The sequence below is a fragment of the Panthera onca genome, chromosome E3, assembly GCF_046562875.1.
Source record: "Panthera onca isolate mPanOnc1 chromosome E3, mPanOnc1 haplotype 2, whole genome shotgun sequence".
Lineage (NCBI taxonomy): Eukaryota > Metazoa > Chordata > Mammalia > Carnivora > Felidae > Panthera > Panthera onca.
This window is the reverse complement of record NC_138354.1, coordinates 39,919,089-39,939,125: the sequence shown is the minus strand read 5'-3', so window position 1 is coordinate 39,939,125 and position 20,037 is coordinate 39,919,089. Positions and strand designations below refer to the sequence as shown.

Below are 20,037 nucleotides of genomic sequence, written 5' to 3'. Positions count from 1 at the left end.
GGTCGCAAGCATCTTAAAGACCCTCTCTCCCCATCACCCCCTCCCTCCCAACCCAAGTGTCTGCCGGGAGACTCCATAAGCCTGGCTGACTAGCCTCTTCCTCATTCAATCTTTCTTTCAAGAACCAATCCTTGCCATTTCTAAGTTATATTGGTTACACCTTGCAATCTTTTTTCCATCCCTTTCTAAACCTGAGAGCGTTCTGCATAACCAAATCCAGGATCAGAGCTGGCTGACTCAGACTTCCCTCAGACAGAAGGGAAGGTGGGGGTACAGGAAGAGGGAGCATGCAGACCAAGACTGACACAAGCGGAGTACTAACTTAGACCTTTGTTCTTAATCCCGTTAGGGTGCTCGCATGGTAACTATTATCAGCCATTGTAATCACGAACTGAGAGGGTATGAAGGTCAATGGCAAAGGAAGATGTTCTGTGGGAAGATTCCAGGCTCTGGGCACTTGGTCACGAACAACTGTGCGCAGAGGGCTGGACCCTTCTGGTATTTGTCAACAATCACATCTCTGCTCGAGGCCCACTAAGCCTAGGTGCTCCATCCGGTGTCCTATTCCAAGTGGAGGTCCAGATAAGGGTCGGAATTTGTTCAGAGTTACACAGTAGAGGTGAGACCAGGAGCCAGGCAGTCAGGTTCCGGGACCCTTTAACAGTCTCTGGTATGTAAATTACATTCAAATAGCGTGAAAGCATGCCAAGAAATTGCATGGAATTCTCCTTGGGAGTCCTGTGGCTCAGACATTTGTCAAGATTGATGGCAAAAGTTAAAGCCCATGGTGACACTCATAAGCAAAGCTATGGCTTTACAAAAGGCACTAAACCTTGTCATGGCAAAAGTCGGCTGGCACGTATATATACTTACACACACTAATGCATCTTAAAAATGAAACCAATACGTCAGCAGCTATTTCTTTTGCAGAGGTACAAACACTATCTCCTTGCCTAACTGTAACTATATATGCTTATATATGTACTTTCTTGTACAGCAGTTCCTAAGTTGGTGGTATTCAATGCAGAATTTTTAGAATAGGATTTCTCTGAATGTTTCCATAGGATTCACGCTAGACCAAGGGTTATACACATACTCCTTCATTCCGTGATGCAGAGGAATTAATATTGTAGTGGTTAAAATATGGTTACGTACTGTGGCCACGCAGCCTTAAATCCCAGCTCTTAATGCCTGACGTAACCTCCCTGTACCTTGGTTCCCTTATGTAAAGTGGGGATCACACAGTACTCACTTCCTAGGATTGTCGTGAGCATTCACAGCACGAAAACACACAGAATACTTCGAAAAGTGTTTGGCACTTAGCGAGGGTCCAGTTCCTAGTTTGGGGGAGCTTTTGAGTAAAGCCTTCTATTAATAATTTGTATATAGGTTCTTGGGTAAAAAAAAACGTTTTTTGTGTGTTTGAAAATAAACATTAATTTTACTTAGGTAAAACCTTAGAAATAGGATTGTTGAATTGTATGGAAGCGTGTGTTTAGCTTTAAAAGAAACCACAAGAAACTGCCAAAATATTTTCCCATGTGACTGTGCCATTTTGCATCACCCCTGGCGGTATATAAGAAGTCCAGTCGCTCTGTAACTTTGCCACCTCTTAAAATTTTTTTTTCAGCCATTCTAGTAGCTATGTAGTAGTATTTTATTGTGGTTCGAATTTGCTTTTCCTAATGACTGATAATGCTGAGCATCTTTTCATGGGCTGATTTGCCATATATATATATATATATATATATATACACATATATATGTATGTATGTATATATATATATGTACATATATATGTATATATGTATATATATATATCCTTTTTGAACATCTTTAAAAATTGGGTTAATTTTCTTACTGTTGAATTTTGAGAGTTTTATATACTCTGCATGCAGCTCCTTTGTCAGATCAGCAATTTACAAATATTTTCTCCCAATCTGTGCCTTGTTTCTTCACTCTGTTAATCTTTTGCAGAGAAAAAGGTTTCAATTTTGATGAAGTCTGATTTTTCAAATTTTCTTTTATGCTTTTGGTGTCGTATCTCAGGAATCTTTGTTTAATCTGAGGTCATGGGAGACATTTGTGTGTGTGTGTGTGTGTGTGTGTGTGTGTGTGTGTGTGTGTGTGTGTGTGTTAGAAGTTTTAGGGTTTTAGGCTTTGCAATTAGGTCAATGCCCTATTTTTTTTTTTTAAGTAGGCTCCAAGCCCAGCCTGGAGACTAATGCAGGGCTTTGAACTCACGACCCTGAGATCAAGGCTGGAGCTGAAATCAAGAGTCAGATGCTTAACCGACTGAGCCCCCCAGGTACCCCCCAATGCTCTATTTTGAATTCATTTTGTATAATGGATTGAAGTACCGACCAAAGTGGAGGTTTACTCCTGCCCCCCATACGTGGATTCCAGCTGTTCCACCACCATCCGTGAAAAAGACACTTCCTTTTCCACTGATCTGCCCTTTTGTGGAAAATTGACCACATGTGTGAAGATCTATTTTTGGACTCTTCTGTTCCATTGATCTGTGTATCTTTAATCTTTCAGTCCAGGATTTTGTGTGTTTTTTCTGTAAAGCGCCTGGTAGCACATTTTTTAGGTTCTGCATGCCAAGAGGCAACATTCAGGACATCATACAGATACTTGCTATAGAAGACACAAGTTTCCACAAAAATTTTATTAGTGACATTTGTATAATTGAAAATGTATATTTTTTGCAATATGTATCTACTAATGAGAAAAATGAAGTTCTTTTTTTTTTTATGGGATAACATATTGCTTTGCTGGGGTTCAAAGGCAGCATCCCCTACCATCAAAATTTATTGTAAACCTTCGTCTGTTAAAACTGACTTGTAATAAGATTTCGTGTGTTTCACCATGAATATGATTTCAATGGAGTGTATTCATGGCTTGAATGGCATTTATAGAATTCGGTTAGATTCCTCTCTTGATATTTGTCTTTTAGCATGTCATTACATTATAGATTAATCGCCACCAATTGAAGGTGAGGTAGAAACTCCTCAAACGCAGTTAAATGGATTTTGAAATATGAGGATTTCCTTTGTACTTACACATCGAGTAAAAATGTGGAAAAAATGCTGCTGGAACTGTAGTCTGAGCTTGGAAGATATATCTGCTGTGAATTTGTGTGGGAATGGAGATTTCATTTCTTGTTTTATCTTTTGATAGCATGCGAAGTGCTTACAATGGTTTGCGATTACTTGTGATTCAAACAATGTTGGCTGTGATTTAAATGACTGTACTGCAGTGTAAGCTTCACACATGAGCGCTGTAAAAGCTAACTTCAAAGCTATTCATTGTTCAGTAACAGTGGTTGAGGGCAGATCTTCCAACCATTAAAAGGAGTCAAAACCAATCTTAACTTTGTAGGCTGGGCTGTAGTGGGTTGAATTTGGCCCATGGGCCATAGTTGGCTTGCCTGTGGTTCAGCTAATATTATATTGTCATGATTAGTGTAGCTTTAATGAGGTAGTATGTGTCCAATTTTGTACCTCTTTCAAAATGATTTTGACTATTTTATTCCCTTTGCCATTTCATATGATTTTTTTTCATTTCATATGAATTTTAAAGTCAGCTTGTTGGTGCCTACAAACTATAGTGGAGAGATTTTGATTCAGATGGCACTAAATCTAAAATTCAGTGTGAGTAGAAGTGATGTCTTAATAGTACAGACTTCTCTAGTCCATGAATATGGTATGCCTTTCCATTTATTTCTTAAAACAACAAAAAAACCTTTCATTAGTGTTCTTTCATCTAGATTCTGCACATATTTTGATTTATTCCTAAGTATTTCATTTCATCAGTATTGTCATTATCACAAATAGTACCTTGAAAAAACTTTGGGTTTCCATGTGTTCTTTACTAGTATATAGAAATACGATCAATTTTTGTATACGTACCTTGTCCCCTAGGATCTTGCTAAACATACTTATTAGTTGTAAAAAATTTTTGTAGACTTCTTGGGAATATCATGACATCCGAGAGTAAAGACTTTTCTTTTTGCCTTATTATTATGTTTTTAGTTATATGTCACCCTTATAATATTTTTTTCTGGATTTGGTATCAAGGTAATGCTGACATCATAAAATGAGTTGGAAAGTAGTCTCGCTTTTTCCAAGTGCTGGAAGAGATTGTATAGAATTAATACTGTTTCTTCCTTAAATGTTTGTTAGAATTTGCCAATAAAACCATCTGATTCTGGATTTTCTTTCTTGGAATGTTTGTAACTATGAATACAATTTCTTTAGTAGAAATAGAACTATTCAGGTTACCTATTTCTTCTCGAGTGAGTTTTGGTAGGTTATGTCTTTCAAAGAACTGATTTCACCTACGTTGTTAAACAAACAGGCATCAATGCTGTTATTGATATTTCTTCAGTTAATTTGAAATGTTTTATCACATACTAAATTCCCATGTATACTTTGGTGGATATATACAGATTCTTCTTCTTTTTTTTTTATTGAGCTGTTACTATCCTAGTCTGGTATTTTTTAATTATTGAAGTTATAGAACAATAAATTGAATTTTTGGATAGTTCCTGGTCATTATCTGTCCCTTTCAGAATTTTCTTGCCTAATTTCACACCTTTGTGATTCATATGAACTTCTGAATCTGTTTGTTAAAAATCTTGTCGAAATCTTTACTGGCACTATGTAAACTTTATAGAACTATTTAGGAGAATTATATCTTCATATGGACTCTTCCTATGCAAAGACAAGATCTGTCTCTCCCATTTACTTGACCCTTTTCTTATGTCTCTTGATAAGAGTTCTACATTTTTCTCTGTAAAGGTATTCTTCATATAGGTCATATGGGCATATTTGTCATTACATTTCTTCCTACATGTTTTCTTCTGGTGTTGCTATTGAAAAAATGCTCTTTTCCTCAAATATATTTTTCTACCTGGTTTGTTTATAAGAAAGTTATTGCTTTTCTTTTAATACTTTTTTTTTTTCAACCTTCTTTTCACTGCTTCCTACGGTTTTTCAGTCATTCTTTTGGGTTCCCTGTGTATACAATTTTTTAAAAAATTTTCAAATGTTTTATTTATTTTTTGAGAGTGAGAGACAGAGTGTGAGTGGAGGAGGGGCAGAGAGAGAGGGAGACACAGAATCCGAAGCAGGCTCCGGGCTCTGAGCTGTCAGCATGGAGCCTGATGCGGGGCTCGAACCCACGAACTGTGAGATCATGACCTGAGCCGAAGTCGGATGCTCAACCGATGAGCCACCCAGGTGCCGCCCTGTGTATACAATTTTATGATGTGCAAATAATCATAGATTAGTCTCCTCTTTACCTATGTTTATGCCTCTTGATTCATTCTATCATGTGACCATAGTAGCACAGGACCACCAAGAGGTCATACAGCATGCTCTGCCTGCTGAAAAACTGCCAAAAGGTGACACCCACCAATTAGATAAAGGTACCTCCAGTTAGTTAAAGGCATCCCAACTATGCAGAACAATTAGATAAAGGAAGCCCCCTGAGTGGACCAATTAGTAAAGGTCCCTCTTTCTGCCAGTTGCCTCAGCCTTGTGTGAGGTTCACAGGGTGACTGGAGCAGACTGGGCCTCGGCCCTGTTCTTGTCGCCATGGCTAGGTGCCTGTATAAGGGGAACAGCTCTCAGGACTGGACCCAATGGCTTTCTGTTAGCATTTCCAGAACGGTTAGAAAATAATGTTGCAGCTGGCACTGTAGTCTTGGTTTTGCTTAACCGCAATTTCTTCTAGTAGTCACCAAAAAGTATCTTTGCCTTTGATTTGAGATATATATAGTATTAGTATGTTACAGACAAGTCTTTTTCTAAGGTTAAGGAAAAAAGATCCGGGAATACACGGATTTTATCAAATGCCTTTTTGGAATTTATTGACACAATATTATGAGTTTAAACCTTTGACCAATAAGTACGGTGAATTACACCAACAGATCTCATGATAGTGAAAATAGTGAATCATTCTAATATTTCTGCAGTGAACTTCCCATTTGCTCATGAGGTATTATTCCTTCCACGCACTTCTGGATTCTGTAAGTTATCGAGGACTTTTAGGTCTTCTTTTCTTCAGTGAGAAGGAGTTGTAGGGTTTTTTGCTTGGCTGGTTGATTGGCTGGTTTTAAATGCCATCCTTCTCAGAGTTTGGTATCACTGTGATCCTAGCCTGGCTATTAAATATGGGAAGTTTTCGGTCTTTACGTTCATGGATCAGTTCAAACAGCATCAGAACAATCTGTTCCTTGCCGTTTAAAACAACCCACCCATCTGAGTTATTTGCACTTGTACTGCTTTGCAGGCTCTTTGACGACTGTCTCAGTTTCTTCGCAGTTTATCTGCAGATATATTTAGGTTTTAAAAAAATCTCTTCCTGTATTGGATTGACTTGGTGATTTCTATTTTCCTAGGTAATCAACCCACCCCAGGCAGGTGGACAAGTGATTAGCAGGGAGTTGCACGCTCTACCGACCGAACCAGCCAGGCACCCCTTTCCTTTTTTATTCTTGATTAATGCATCCTGTGTCGACTCAGTGTGTTAGTGGGTTATTTCGTTTGGGGGTTTTATTTGCTTACACATGGGCACTTCTTTACTCTTTTCTAATCCAAAATTTCTGCTATAAAACAGTATCTGTTTCCGAGAAATTTAAAATTTTTAACTTTTACTTTTTATTGTTTTTAATGTTTATTCATTTTTGAGACAGAGACAGAGCACGAGTGGGGAAGGGACAGAGGGAGGGAGACACAGAATCCGAAGCAGACTCCAAGCTGTCAGCACAGAGCCCAATGTGCGGCTCAAACCCACAAACTGTGAGATCATGACCTGAGCTGAAGTTGGATGTTTAACCAACTGAGCCACCCAGGAGCCCCTCTTGAGAAATTTAGAGTTCAGGAAACACATTACAGAAACAATTCTTTCAAAGAAAAAGGCTGTTGCAGACTACAGATGGTCTCGTGCTCTCTACCAATGATCCTTTTCTGGCCAGATTCTCAGCTGTGGCATTTAAAAAATACCTTGAAATGTATCGGTATATGAGACGAGCATATGATTCCATCTAGCTTGCCTGTATTGGACTCATTTGGTGTCTTCAATTTTCCTAGGTGTTCAGGAAAAGGAGTACTGTCCTTCCTCCCTGTCATCAACAGCCCAGCCATTAAGCTAAAGCATTACACGTGCCCTTGACACCCCTAACAATGGGTGACAAAAATGCCAATGACCTATAAGATGCTCACCCAGCTGTGTAACTGCAGAGTTTGTTCCATGAGCCAGGTTAACCAATCGTGATCTGTGTGATTAAAAAAAAAACAAACTCGCACATATTCCTAATGGATTTCTGTGGGCTTTAAGTTTTCTTTTTCTTTATGTTTATTTATTTATTTATTCTTGAGAGAGGGAGAGAACACAAGCAGGGGAAGGACAGAGAGAGAGGGGAGACAAGAGAATCCCAAGCAGGCTCCGTGCTGTCAGTGCACAGCCCAATGTGGGGCTCGAACCCACAAACTGTGAGATCGTGACCTGAGCTGAAATAAAGTTGGAGGCTTAACCAACTGAGCCACTCAGGCACACTTGAAATTTCTGATTTAATCATGAAGGGGGGTTTAGGATTATGAATTTTCCTGTTGATAGTTCTGTCAAAACAGTTCTTTAAAGATCGATTTTATTTTTAGAGCAGCTTTAGGCTCCCAGCAGAACTGAGAAGGTAGAGATTGTGCACGCTCCCCGTCCCCTTATACACAGCCCGCGCCGATGGACACACTATTCTCTACTTCAGCTCAGGCTGCAGAATACCTATTTTGCAGAACAAATACCACAGATTGGGTGGTCCTAACAACATAACTTATTTTCTCACATTTATCCCGCAGATCCCAGAAGACAGCCAGTACTCTGAGCTCTTAATTTTTTTCTACGATTGCATATCACTGCATTGTTCAGATGTGTAATCGTTTGTATTATAAACTAATCCCCTGTGGTGGGTACCAGGATGTTTATACTCCTTCGCTATTAAGAACAATGCTGCAGCGAATAACCTTGTACGGCGTCAGCTCATACGTGCACAGGTGCACCTGCAGAATAGATGCCTAGACGTGGGGTTGTTGGCTCAAAGGGCTAGTAGTGACGCTCTCATAGATGTTGTGAATAGTTGCTCTGTTGCTTATTTTAACCCTTTTTTTTTTCTTTTTCTATCCCGGTAATTTGTTTTCCTAAATACAGCATAAATGGATTGTCTTGCTTTTCTGGGACCTGTTTGCATACCGTCCTCACAACTGAGCTTGGGGTGGATGGTTCAGAGTTTGTGTCGTGTTGTGCCCGTGGAAATGGCCAGCGCTTGGACCCCTTTGACTCGCCTGCCTCCTTTTCTCTGCAAAAGTGCTTGTTTCCAGAGTGCCCTCCAGTGACCATCCCATGCAGAAATCTGTCTCAGTGTGGCCGCTGTGGCTTTAAAACGCGTTTCCTGAAGACCAGATAGGTTGAGCACTTTTTCTTACGTCCGTCAGGCATTTGGGCATTTTCTTTTGGAGATTGCTCAAGTCTCTCAAGCCTATTTTTCTGTTGGGAAGTCTGTCTTTTTCTTAGTGACTTGAAGATACCTTTCCTCATTCTGGCTTCACTTACTCTCCTACTGGCTCTTTTCTGGAACTGAAATCCTTAATTTGGATGCAGCTCAGTTTGCCCAAGTTTTATGTTTAGGGGTTTAGAGTCGTGTTTAACAAATCTCCGCCCGCTAAAGGTCACGAATATGTTTTCCTATTTTTTCCCCTAAAAGCTTCATTGCTTCACCCTTCACAGTTAGATCTGTATTTCATCTGAAGTTGGTACTTTGTGTGTGGTGGGAGACAGGAGTCAGGATACATGGTCTCTTATATCGATAGCTGGTCGGCCCTGAGCCATCTGTCGGGAAGACCGTGCGTCCTTGTCCTGCAGCGTCAGCTTTGTCGAAGATCAAGTGACCATGTATCTGTGGCCTCTTTCTGGAATTTCGTTCTGTTTCATCAGTTGGGTTACCGCTTTTGATTCTCGTTTCCACCTTGTACTGTAACGTTTTCCTTCGTACACATTATTTCCCTTACTAGGGCTTATTTTAAGCTACTGATTTCCAACAAGATGAGTTCTATTACTGACTGATCTTTTAGTTTATTTTTTTTATTAAGTAATCTGTACATCCAACATGGGGTTTGAACTCAAGACCCTGAGACCAAGAGTCACATGCTCCATGGACTGAGCCAGCTGGGTGCCCCCATTACTGACTCATCTTTTGATGGTGGCATTGTGCCCAGATACAGTGCCTTCCGTGCATAGTTGCTACTTGTCGTAAATCAATAGCACCGAAGTAAACTTTCTTTTAAAAGGAACGGTCTAGGGGTGCCTGGGTTGCTCAGTCAGTTAAGAGTCCAACTGTTGATCTCAGCTCAGTTCGTGATCTCACGGTTTTGTGAGTTCAAGCCCCACGTCGGGCTCTGTGCGGACAGCACGGAGCCTGTCCGGGTTTCTCTCTCTCTGCCCCTCCCCCACTTGCACCGTGCCCTGCCAAAATAAACATTCAAACAACTTTTGAAATAAAAAAATAAAAGGAACAGTCTACTTGTATTATCACAAATTTGAAAAGGTGCTCAGTACGAAAACCTCCATCTACTCTAATTATTTTCCTGTCCCATTCCACTGAACAGTAGCTGTGGTTGGAGAAAACCATGCATTCTCATGGGCTCTGGGCGTTTTTTTCTTTGAATCTGTGCTGGGCCAGTAATGAGCCAAAAACACCTCCTCGTCTACATGGCGTGGCTGTTCAGGCTGGCAAATTCCGACACCAGCTCTGAAGCCCTAAAAGTTGGGTGTTTTGGTACGTGGCTGTTCCCCATTCTTCTTTCTCCCCCCATGTTAAGGTTTACACCCATGCCCCTCACCAGGTGAGTCAGCAGTGCCCCCCCCCATCAGAGCAGACGGTTTCCTCCCCTGTTGTATTGATCTTGGGCTCAGCTGTGTGATGCACTCTGGCCGGTGGGGTGGTTCACAAGGGTGTGTGACAAGATGCTTTAAATGCGTTTGCGTGGCTTGGCTTCACGCCATTAGAGCAACATGCCCCAGCTGGGAGCGGACCCGTGGCGCAGAGCTGTTTTCATCCAGTCCGGCTGCACTCACAAAACACCACACACCGGGTGCCCGAGACAACGGAAAAATGTATCTGTCCACAGTTCGAGAAGTTAGCTGTCCAAGATCCAGGCGGTGGCAAGGTTGCTCCCTCCTGCCATTTCCTTCCCTCTCCTGGGCTGTCCACCCCTCGTGCGTCCTCTGTGCCCGCACACCCCCCCGCTGCCTCTGTGTGTCCACATCTCCTCTGTGAGGACACAGGCCACCCTGACAGCTTCATTTTCCCTTGGTCGCCTAGGTCAAGTCCCTGCCTTTAAAAACTGTCACCGTCTGAGATCCTGGGATTAGGACTTAGACACAGCAAATGGGGCGGCAGGGGACACAATTCGGGCCATAACAAGACCTAGAGACGAGTCCAGCCAGTCCCAGGAGGCGGCAGAGCCGTGGGCAGGAAATTAATGCCGGTGGTTGGGGTTGCTGGCCAGACCAGATGGGCTGCAGCCACGGCTGACTACTCTAAACCTGCCTTGCGCTCGTTTTTTTTTTTTTTTTTTTTCCTACTATGGAGGTGAAATTCAATCACACCACCTGCCACTTTAAAGCTCACCTCCAGTGACGTTCAGTGAGCTCACAACGCTGTGTCTTCCATTTCTAATCGGCAATGTCAGAGACGCTTTCACCAGAGGAAAACGCATCCGTTCTTTCACTAGCGGAAAAACATTTTTCTGGAAATGAAGATCGTGAGGTGGCAGCAGCTAAAAGCTAAAGCACGTGACACAGAGAGAAGCAGAGAGCGGAAGGGGAGGCTCGTGCTGCCACCGCAGAGCGTCCTTTCCCCACAAGCATCTCTGTCACAGCCACGTCCTCACATAAGCCGTGTGCCCTCTGACGCCTTTATTCTCGGGCCCGTGTTTACTGAGTGGTGAGCACGCGCTGGCCCTGCTCTGGAGTCTGGGGGCTCCGTAGTGAAACAACAAAAAACAGCCCCTCCCACCCCCCAAAAAAAATCCCTGCTTTCATGGAGCATGCATTCCAGAGGGAAATCAGATCAAACAAGAAGTAAAACAGCACGTTCAGTAGTTTAATGACGCATGAGGGAGGCGTGCCCTGGGCAGAGGAACAGCAGGTGCGTGGGCTGTGAGCAGAAGCCACTTCTGTCCCTTCTGGATCACAGCCAGGCCCGCGGCGGGGCAGGGGAAAATGGGAGATGAGAGGAGACAGGGAGACCTTCACACAACCTTATCCTCATGAAGCTGGGCTCCTGCTCGGACAGGAGGGGTTGGGGCAGGAGACCCGGCAGGTGCAGGCTGTAGACAGGAATGTGGAAATCATCAGTGTGTCCGTGCATTTCAACATCAAAGACCAAGTGAGATTGCCCACGGGGAGTGTCAGCCGAGCCCCGCTGGGATGTTTAGAGGTGGGCAGAGGATGGGGAGTCCGCAAAAAAGAAACGATGCTCTGAAAGTCCGAGAGGAGACAGCTCCTCAAGGACAGGAGGGCACATGTGTGTGATGCCTGACAGTTGCCCCGTTTGCTTCCCAGCTGCTGCTGATCCCTCCCCTTCAGGTGGGAAAGTGACAATGGTCAGGAATTTAAAACTTCTTCTTTGGAAGAATTTCATCTTGAAGGTGGGTAAGGTGGTCCTTGGAGCCGTGGGCATGTCCGGGGTTGGGGGACTGAATGTTTATGTCACGCTGGCATCTAATAACTGATTAAAGAAAAAATCAACAACTGTACTTGAAACGGGGCCCCTTCCTGCAAATAAGCCAGGTTCCCACTGAAATTCCACAAACCGTCATCACTGAAGATTGCATCATCATTACTGGTTTCTCGCCGCTGATGTCATGGAAAAGTCCAGAAAGAGAAGCCATTTAGTTCACTCTCTATTTTCTTCTTTTTTGTGGGTTGTGCAGGGAGACTGGGGGTGGGGGAGAATGAAAGGGCTTCTTAAATGGAAGAAACGTCACCGTGTGGTGACTTAACACTCGCGTTCTCATGCTGCTTTCCTTTCTGTTCTAGAAGCGGAAGACTCTGATAACAGTGCTTGAAATCCTAATGCCGCTACTCTTCTCCATGATCATCATGTACCTGCGTTTAAACAGTTTGCCTAAGAAAATACCTCCTGTCAACTATCCGGCCATCAATATCAGTTTACTGCCAGCCTTCCTCTATTTTCCTACTTACACCAGATACCAACTAGTGTATGTCTCTTCCAAAAGCGAAACGTTGAAGACTATCACTGAAGCGGTGGGGAAATCCTTTGACGTTGAGTTTGAAGGTGAGACATAAAGATGGGGTAAGGACAGGGAGGGAGGGAGGGCAATTTTATAGAGTTTGAGGCTGTTTCCTGAGGGTGCGTATAGTCGTGATTCCATATCTGGGGTCTCCAAATCCTAAAAAGTGTGTGGAGGTGACAGCTGGGGGAAAGCCGTCCACGAGGTCTCTGATTGCCGCAACCACGTTCCGGCGACTTGGGAGATTCTGAATTAGTCGTCCGTCTCTCTTCTCATTTTAATCAACTCTAAGCCAGTCTCTGCATGCAGCCAAGAAGGTCTCTCAAAGGTCGGAAAGGTCTGGCCAGCCTTGTGCTTCTGCCCCTCTGGTGGCTTCCACTGCACCAGTAGTCCAGGGTCTGGCCCTACCCCTGTCTCCAGGCTCCTTTCAGGGGCACTGGGCAAGCTGCCAGCCGGGCTTTATTTAGATTTCTCAGCTGTGCCTTCCTCTCTCTGCGCCCCTTTGGCTACGGTCAGAGATTTCTGATCCACGGTTCATCACACCGCCACTTTGGGCTTTCTGTGTCAAGTCTGCGGTTGACAAGCCTGCTGGGCTCCACCTCCCTGAGGGCAGAGGGCCCTGTCCGTTTCTTCATCACTGGGCCTCCTTCATGCCTGGCATACACTCGCTGCTCAATACATATTTACTGAATGAATAAATGCGTTCGTTAACGGAGTCAGGTAGATACAGTTTTTCAAAACGCGGAATCCACAAAATGCGGAGTCACGTTCCAAAACTGCCATAATTGTAATATATGCTTTTGTAAAGGTGTTCTAATAATACATAAGGTACCGAGTGAAAAGGAAGGGCTCTCCTGCCCCAGCTCTGAGTGCCACTCAACGCAGACAATTCTTTTAAAGGCCCTCAGTGGCAACACGCGTGGGGGCCGCTGTTTTGGGGCTCTGAGCTTGCCTGGCAACCTAAAATACCATTCTACTTCTACAAGTACGAGATTGGAAACAAAACACAACAGAGAAAGCTCCTCTTGGGAGGCTGGAGATGATCCGGCGGCGGTGCAGGTGAAGGACACGACTTGCGAAGTGGGATGGCGGCCTCGGGACTCGGGGGCGGCGAGCAGGTGGGGGCCGCGGCGGGGCTGGGGGTGGGGTGTGACCGCCGTGAACGAGGCTGAAGGAAGCGGGGGGGGGGGGGGGGGTGGGGTGGGGAGTGGTCCGAGCGAGGCTGGAGTGTCTGCAGGAGACTCGCACGCCTCCCCCAAGTCTTGGGTTTTCCTCCATGTGCGCGAGGCCGCCCGCGCGGCAGGGGTTTGAAGAGAAGTTGTCGGGCGCGATCTGTCTCTCCCTCTGGCTGCTCTCCGGGTCTCGCAGGGAGACGGAGATGAACCTGGGGCCTTGGGCTCCTGTCCGCGAGCAGCCCTCCGGCTCCCTAAACATTCGGCCTTTGCATCCGGCCTGGATCCCCACCTCACTCCCTGGGACCCCTCGGTCGCCTCCACGGAGAAGAAAGCATTTCTCTTCTGTCTTCCCTTAAGATCCTACCTCGGGCAACGTCTCCCTCCTCGTCTGGGGTGTCTCGAGGCGTTAATTCTGTTTCATTACCTCCGACTCACTTCCTACCTCATCGCTGTCGATACTCGGTCCTTGGCGTCGCCGGTTCCAGGGCTTTCCTTCCAGGCTTTCTTCCGCGCGTGCGCGCTGTGCCAGGGACGCTTCTGGCCTCCGCCTGCGGGAGTCTCCGGGGCTGAGTCCCGCGGTTCCGGGACCTCCCACTGCTTCCGCCTCCGGGCCGCTTCCGCCGCCGCGCTTCTCTCTGCGTGCTCTGCGTCCCCAGGACCGATGGCCGTCTGCCTTCCGCTCCTCCCTCTGTCCTTATTACATAACTGCACGTGAAATAATATAAGGTTTACCGTGAAAAGTCAAGTTCTCACCCCAAATGCCACTTCGCAGAATTCTTTGCTAGCAATTTAGAATGTATTTTTCTGGAATTTAAACGTCAAAAAAAGAAAAACACAAAAAATAAACCTTAAAATTTCAATAAAAGAATAAGAACGATGAACACCAGAATTGTTTGCATTGACATTTTCAAATCACATAATAGGATAAGAAATAAAAATTAGATTTTGCTCTTTGGGGCCATTCCCCTAAGTAAATCCTACACCCTGGAAGGAAGGGCAGTGGTTTGAGGAGCTCTCCAAACCGTGACAGACATCTGTTTTCCCTTTTGATGATCCTCACAGCCTGTTCTTTCCCTGGGGGGCTGGACCCCTCTCCTGCCGTCAGCCCTTGGTGCCTCCTCCTTGGGCTCAGGATGACTCCTGTGGCTACACCACTCTGCACTTCGTGGTCCCCTTGCTACCGTGACTTGTCCAAGGATGACACCTAACTCAGCCAGAGCCAAGGAAACACTGGGATGTTTCCCGGAAATTTCTGGGAAAGAGATTACTGCTATTTGTTTCTGCTAACAGGGCAGACTGGGTTATGTTGGCCTGTTGAAAAACATGCGCTGGACAAATATTAAAACTGTGTTCTTGAAAGCAATGAAGAACCAAATTGATAGTAAGAAACTATCTAAACAAACAAACAAATCTAGGGTACAAATTTTGTTTCTTGACCCAAGAGGCTTGGCTGTGAACTTTACAACCGCTCATTAGAACGAACGTTTGTGTTTTGTACACCTTCCTGTATGTATGCTATTTTCCTCAATTTAGCCAAATGTTTATGTCCATGTGTGTGTTTAAAAAGAAACATAGGAGGGGCGCCTGGGTGGCGCAGTCGGTTAAGCGTCCGACTTCAGCCAGGTCACGATCTCGCGGTCCGTGAGTTCGAGCCCCGCGTCGGGCTCTGGGCTGACAGCTCGGAGCCTGGAGCCTCTTTCCGATTCTGTGTCTCCCTCTCTCTCTGCCCCTCCCCCGTTCATGCTCTGTCTCTCTCTGTCCCAAAAATAAAAAAAAAAAAAAAAAAATTAAAAAAAAAAAAAAAAAAAAAAAAAAGAAACATAGGGGCGCCTGGGTGGCTCAGTCGGTTGAGCGTCTGACTTCGGCTCAGGTCACGATCTCGCGGTCCGTGAGTTCGAGCCCCGCGTCGGGCTCTGGGTTGACGGCTCAGAGCCCGGAGCCTGCTTCCGATTCTGTGTCTCCCTCTCTCTCTGCCCCTCCCCCGTTCATGCTCTGTCTCTCTCTGTCTCACAAATAAATAAATGTTAAAAAAAAAAATTAAAAAAAAAAGAAACATAAATATGGCTTAGGAAACAAACTATATAGAGGAAAATAGGAAGATTGACTCATAATCCTATTCCCCAGATATGTCACGATGCAGACTCACCCAGCCGATCTGAAAAAAGAAGAGGACCAAACAGAACTAGAAATGAAAATAAAATAACGTAAAACTCAGCTGCAGCTAAAAGTAGTGACCTCCCCTCCCCCCCACACTACCACCGAAGGGGCTCAGGACATCGGGGGGAGCGGGAGCAACGCTGAACCAGGAAGAGAAAGGATTTCCATCTCTATCACACAGTTGGAGACTGGATTCAGTCTCAAATCTTGTGGACCAAGTGATTCATTTTGGTTCCCTCCCCCCGCCCCCCCCCCCCCCCCGCCAAGAATGGGTTTTGTTCTGATGAAAAGTTAAAGTTCAGTCTCATCGAGGAGCCTTTCGACATGCCACATAACCTCCAGCATCATTGGAGATTTTTATCATGAGTCAGTTCATTTGAAAAAACTCCATATTCTCAGAAACGTTTGAGGGAATGCTGCCACGCCAAAACAAAACTGGACTCCCATGGCACGGAGATGTGGTCAAAGGAACAGGAAGCGGACTTGGAAATTTAGATCAGCGAAATCGCTCCCAGGGAAACGACCGAGTGGACGCGTGTGATGGCTGGGAGACAAGGTCTGGGAGGCGCATGACAATGTCCAGCAACAGGATGAAGAAAAGGGGAAGCGAGAGCGACCGCGTCCCGCCCACCCACGAGGGTTTCTAAAAGGAAGCAACTGGACACACAGAGGGGAGGGGACAGAGCAGTTCACAAAAGGTTCCCGCAAGAGCGGCTGTGTCTGCGAGGCGCGCAGTCTCACCACTTCCTAAGAGGACAGCAGAAAGGGACAACCGTGGACGTGCGCTAGAGACTTCTCCTGCGCGGAGATAAAGGCGCAGAAGCCAATGAGCTCTCAGAGAAGACACCCGGCTGGCGGCGAGGAGGCGGAATGATGCGGTGATGCCTTCCACATTCTGAGCAAGCATTACTTTCGAGGAGGATCCCGGATGACAGCCTCGCCACACGCAAGGGCCGGGGACGGGAGCAATTATTTTTCTCATCAGAACAGCTACGTTTGTCTGTGATTCTGTCTCCCATTTCGGTTGCCATAGCCACGCAGACGAGCTACGGACAGCTCCCCGTCAACATGGCCAAGGGCGAGTTCCACCTCCTGTGGCCCTCAGCGCCGCCCAGCTGGGGGGCCTGGGACGAGAGATGGCGGGCATTCAGACCGTTCTCACCGCCTCGCGTGGCTCCCGGCCATCGAATGTGCTTATGTGTTCGCAGAATGATGGAGGAAGGTGTGTGTGTGGGGGGGGGGGGGAGTCTTGCGGCCCTTCCGGCACCGGCTCAGGGAGGGCGGGGATGGGGGGGCAGCCTGCTTGCTCACGGGACTTTTCTCTCCGCAGTCCTAGGCCATTCTTCAGTGCCTTTGTTTGAAAATTACATACTCCAGGATCCCAAAGCCGTCTTCGTGTTGGCTGGAATTGTCTTCGATCACACCTTCAATGACAGCAAGCAACCCCTGCCGCTGAAGGTAAGGGCCATCCGGTCCCGGAACGGCCTCACCATGCCTCCCAGGCTCGCGCGTGGGCCCATTAGGGAGTCTCGCCACCTGGGCTGCCCCTCTGTCTCCCTGTGTCTGCTTTGCCACCTGGCTGCCTTTCTTCCGGAGGAGGTGAGAAAATGCTCCCGGTTTCACTGCCTCCTACCTGGCCCCGGGGCACCTCCCAGTGTTCGGGGTCCTCGCAAGAGAGGCCTGCCCAGGGAGACCTGGGGCTGAGAGAAGGGGACCACGAATTCCAGCTGCTGGATGGCAGACTGGATTCCGGCTTGGCAACCACTGGCTCTCTAGCCGTGGGAGGGGCGCCGACATTTCCGGGCCTCAGTTTCCCTACCGGTGTAGCGGGAGTACTAGCAGTTCCTAACTCAGCTGTTGCGGGCATCAGATGAGTTTGTGCCCAGAACCGAGCCGGGGACGGAGGCACTTTCCAGAAGGACTGGTTGTGGTTGTCATCAGACCACCACACTAATGACATGGGCTCCAGTATGGTAGGCCTGTCTGTCTGAGGACAAGGCAGTGGCTCCCATTGGGGGCGAGGAAGCCGCTCGTGTGTAGCTTTGGTGTCGTCCTGTGCCGCCTGATGATTAATGGCTAGAACTTGCATGGGGGTGTTGGCAGCTGGAGACAGACACGTTGATAAACAACCAGCAACGCTTTTCGAGCACTAACAATTGCCAGGCACACCCCAGGGACCATCTGACTTGATCCTACAGTGCCTCTGGGGCAAGCGCTGTTAACCTCATCCTCGTTGTACGGATGAGAAAACCGAGGCAAGAAGGTCAAGTCACCCGCCTGAACCGCCACCGCCATTCGGTGAGAGGTCTGGGGTTTGGGTCCTGGTGGCCCGGCTCCAGTGTCTGAGCTCGGAACCACCTTCCTGAAGGGGGGTCTCCTGGGCAGACGGCTGAGTGCTCCTCGCAGGGGAGGGAGGGATCGGCCTTCCCTCCAATCACAGCTGGCGGCAGACACGAGTCCTGGCTGAGCGTGGGGACCCCGTGACCCAGGTCGTCCTCTCTTTATCCCCTGCAGGTTAAGTACCGCCTGCGCTTCAGCTACACGCAGAGGAACTTCTTAATCGCGCAGCTCACCTCCAAACAAGATTATGTGGACAGCTGGGGCACATCCTTCCTCTACCCTCCCAACCCAAGCCAAGAGCCCCGGGCCTTAGGGCATTCGGATGGCGGACTCCCTGGTGAGGAAGCCTCAACGATGTCAGTCTCGCCCACACTCACGTGCCTCTCATGCTGTCACTGCCGTCTGAACCCTTGCTAAGCTAGCAGCTCAAAAGAGGCTGAAGGAGTAACGTTTAGAAACGTGTCGCTGGGTAAAACGCTTTCATTCTAGAGGAAGTTAAAGAGCAGTAAGGCTGTGACGCTGAGCTGTTTGAGGGAGGAGGGGGGGCATTTTACGGGAACAAGGAGGGCGTGTCCCTTCTTTTTGTCTCCGCACGTACTCACGTTTGCTTATATACCTGACGGTCTTCAGCTCTCTGCAGGCCAGGGGAGAAGCCGTGGGGCAGCTCGGAGGCCTGGCCTCCACGTCACTGTAGACCTGGGGTCTCCCTCTTTGTGCGGGGTTCGGGGAGACCTCCCTGGTAGGGAGCGGACAGCTCTCAGGAAATCGAGCAGACAGCGTGCACCTCCCCGGAGGATGGCCACGCAACTGCCGTGAACCTTGGGCCCACAAGCCCAGTGAGTGGGAATGTAAACACGAGGGCTTATCATTCCATGCGATTCTAGAAAGGATGCCAATGGTTCTGCAGTGGAAATGCTCCGACATGCCGTGAAGACTCCGTGATGGTTCCCGGAATTTTATTATCAGCAATTTGTTCCTCCCTTTTTCGTGCTGACAGATCCGGGGGTCTGCTTAGGTCAAGGCCATCGGGAGACCGTGGTCACCTCCCCTTTACTGCTGGGTACCCCACGCTGGCTCTGCCCATGCGGAGGGCCGGTAACCCCTGCTGGGAGGTGGGGCCTTTAACTCTTACGAGATCCCCACACCGGGGATCTCTGCCCTCCGACCTATTTTTCCCAAAAGCTGACCTTCGCCCACCGACTACACTGTATGAAAATAAACATTGCCTGTGGTAAAGTTTGGCTTTGAGGCTTGGCAGCAAAATTCAATGACCATAACCCTCGGACCACAGCAGTGACAGCTCAGACAGAGGTCCCAGTAGGTGAGGGGGCGCGTGTCTCCCAAGTCCTTTGCATTTAACCATTTCGTGTATCCTGGATGACCGGAAGTGCGGAGCAAGCACCCTCTCCCTGAAGCCCGAGCACTTAGGGGAGAGGATGCGGCCCCACCGTGCAAGAGCGTGGCAACGGACACCCCTTGTTTTGTGGGCTCAGGATGCCTTTGCCCTGTTTTCTGATAAAAGACACCATCACAGCCACAGGGGGTCCCTGGGGACGCTGCTCCTTCTTCCCCGGGGCGGCACGTGGACTCCAGGGAGCCCGGCCCGCTCCCGCCCGATCATCTCCAGGAATCGTTAGCCACGACCCGCCTCACTCAGCGGGTGTTCTGCACCTCCAGTCTTCTGAGTCTCTTATGCTCGGGTGTCCGCTGTTCTCTCACGCAGGATACAGCAACGAAGGCTTCCTGGCCATCCAGCATGCGCTGGACAAGGCCATCATGCACTACCACGCCCACAACGGGACGACCGAGATGTTTGAGGGCCTGAGTGTGCTTGTGAAGAGGTTCCCCCACGGAGCCCACGTCCAGGACGGGCTCCTGGTGACCCTTCAGAACGAGTTCCCTCTTCTGCTCATGCTCAGCTTCATCTGCATCGAGCTCATCATCATCAATTCCGTTGCCCTGGAGAAGGAGAAAAAACTGAAGGTAACCCCCCAGCCCCCGGCGTGGGGTGCGAGCCTCTCCCGGGGCGGGGACGTGTACAAGCACCG

General features: G+C 47.4%; 1 protein-coding gene across 4 annotated transcripts in view; it reads left to right on the top strand.

The window, feature by feature from the left end:
- The first annotated feature begins 11,631 nt into the window (after positions 1 to 11,631).
- The window catches only part of LOC132689734 (ATP-binding cassette sub-family A member 17-like), a 75,911-nt gene continuing 67,505 nt past the window's right edge, over positions 11,632 to 20,037 (top strand). For 3 of the 4 annotated variants that reach the window (XM_078440232.2, XM_078440230.2, XM_078440229.2), the window contains exons 1-5: positions 11,632 to 11,711; positions 12,103 to 12,361; positions 16,980 to 17,107; positions 18,164 to 18,326; positions 19,713 to 19,972. In XM_078440232.2, the coding sequence (XP_078296358.2) occupies positions 11,664 to 11,711; positions 12,103 to 12,361; positions 16,980 to 17,107; positions 18,164 to 18,326; positions 19,713 to 19,972 (858 nt within the window). In that variant the 5' untranslated portion in view covers positions 11,632 to 11,663. Of the gene's footprint in view, positions 11,712 to 12,102; positions 12,362 to 16,407; positions 16,872 to 16,979; positions 17,108 to 18,163; positions 18,327 to 19,712; positions 19,973 to 20,037 lie in introns of those variants that run through there. The other variant, XM_078440231.2, reaches the window with a different exon arrangement.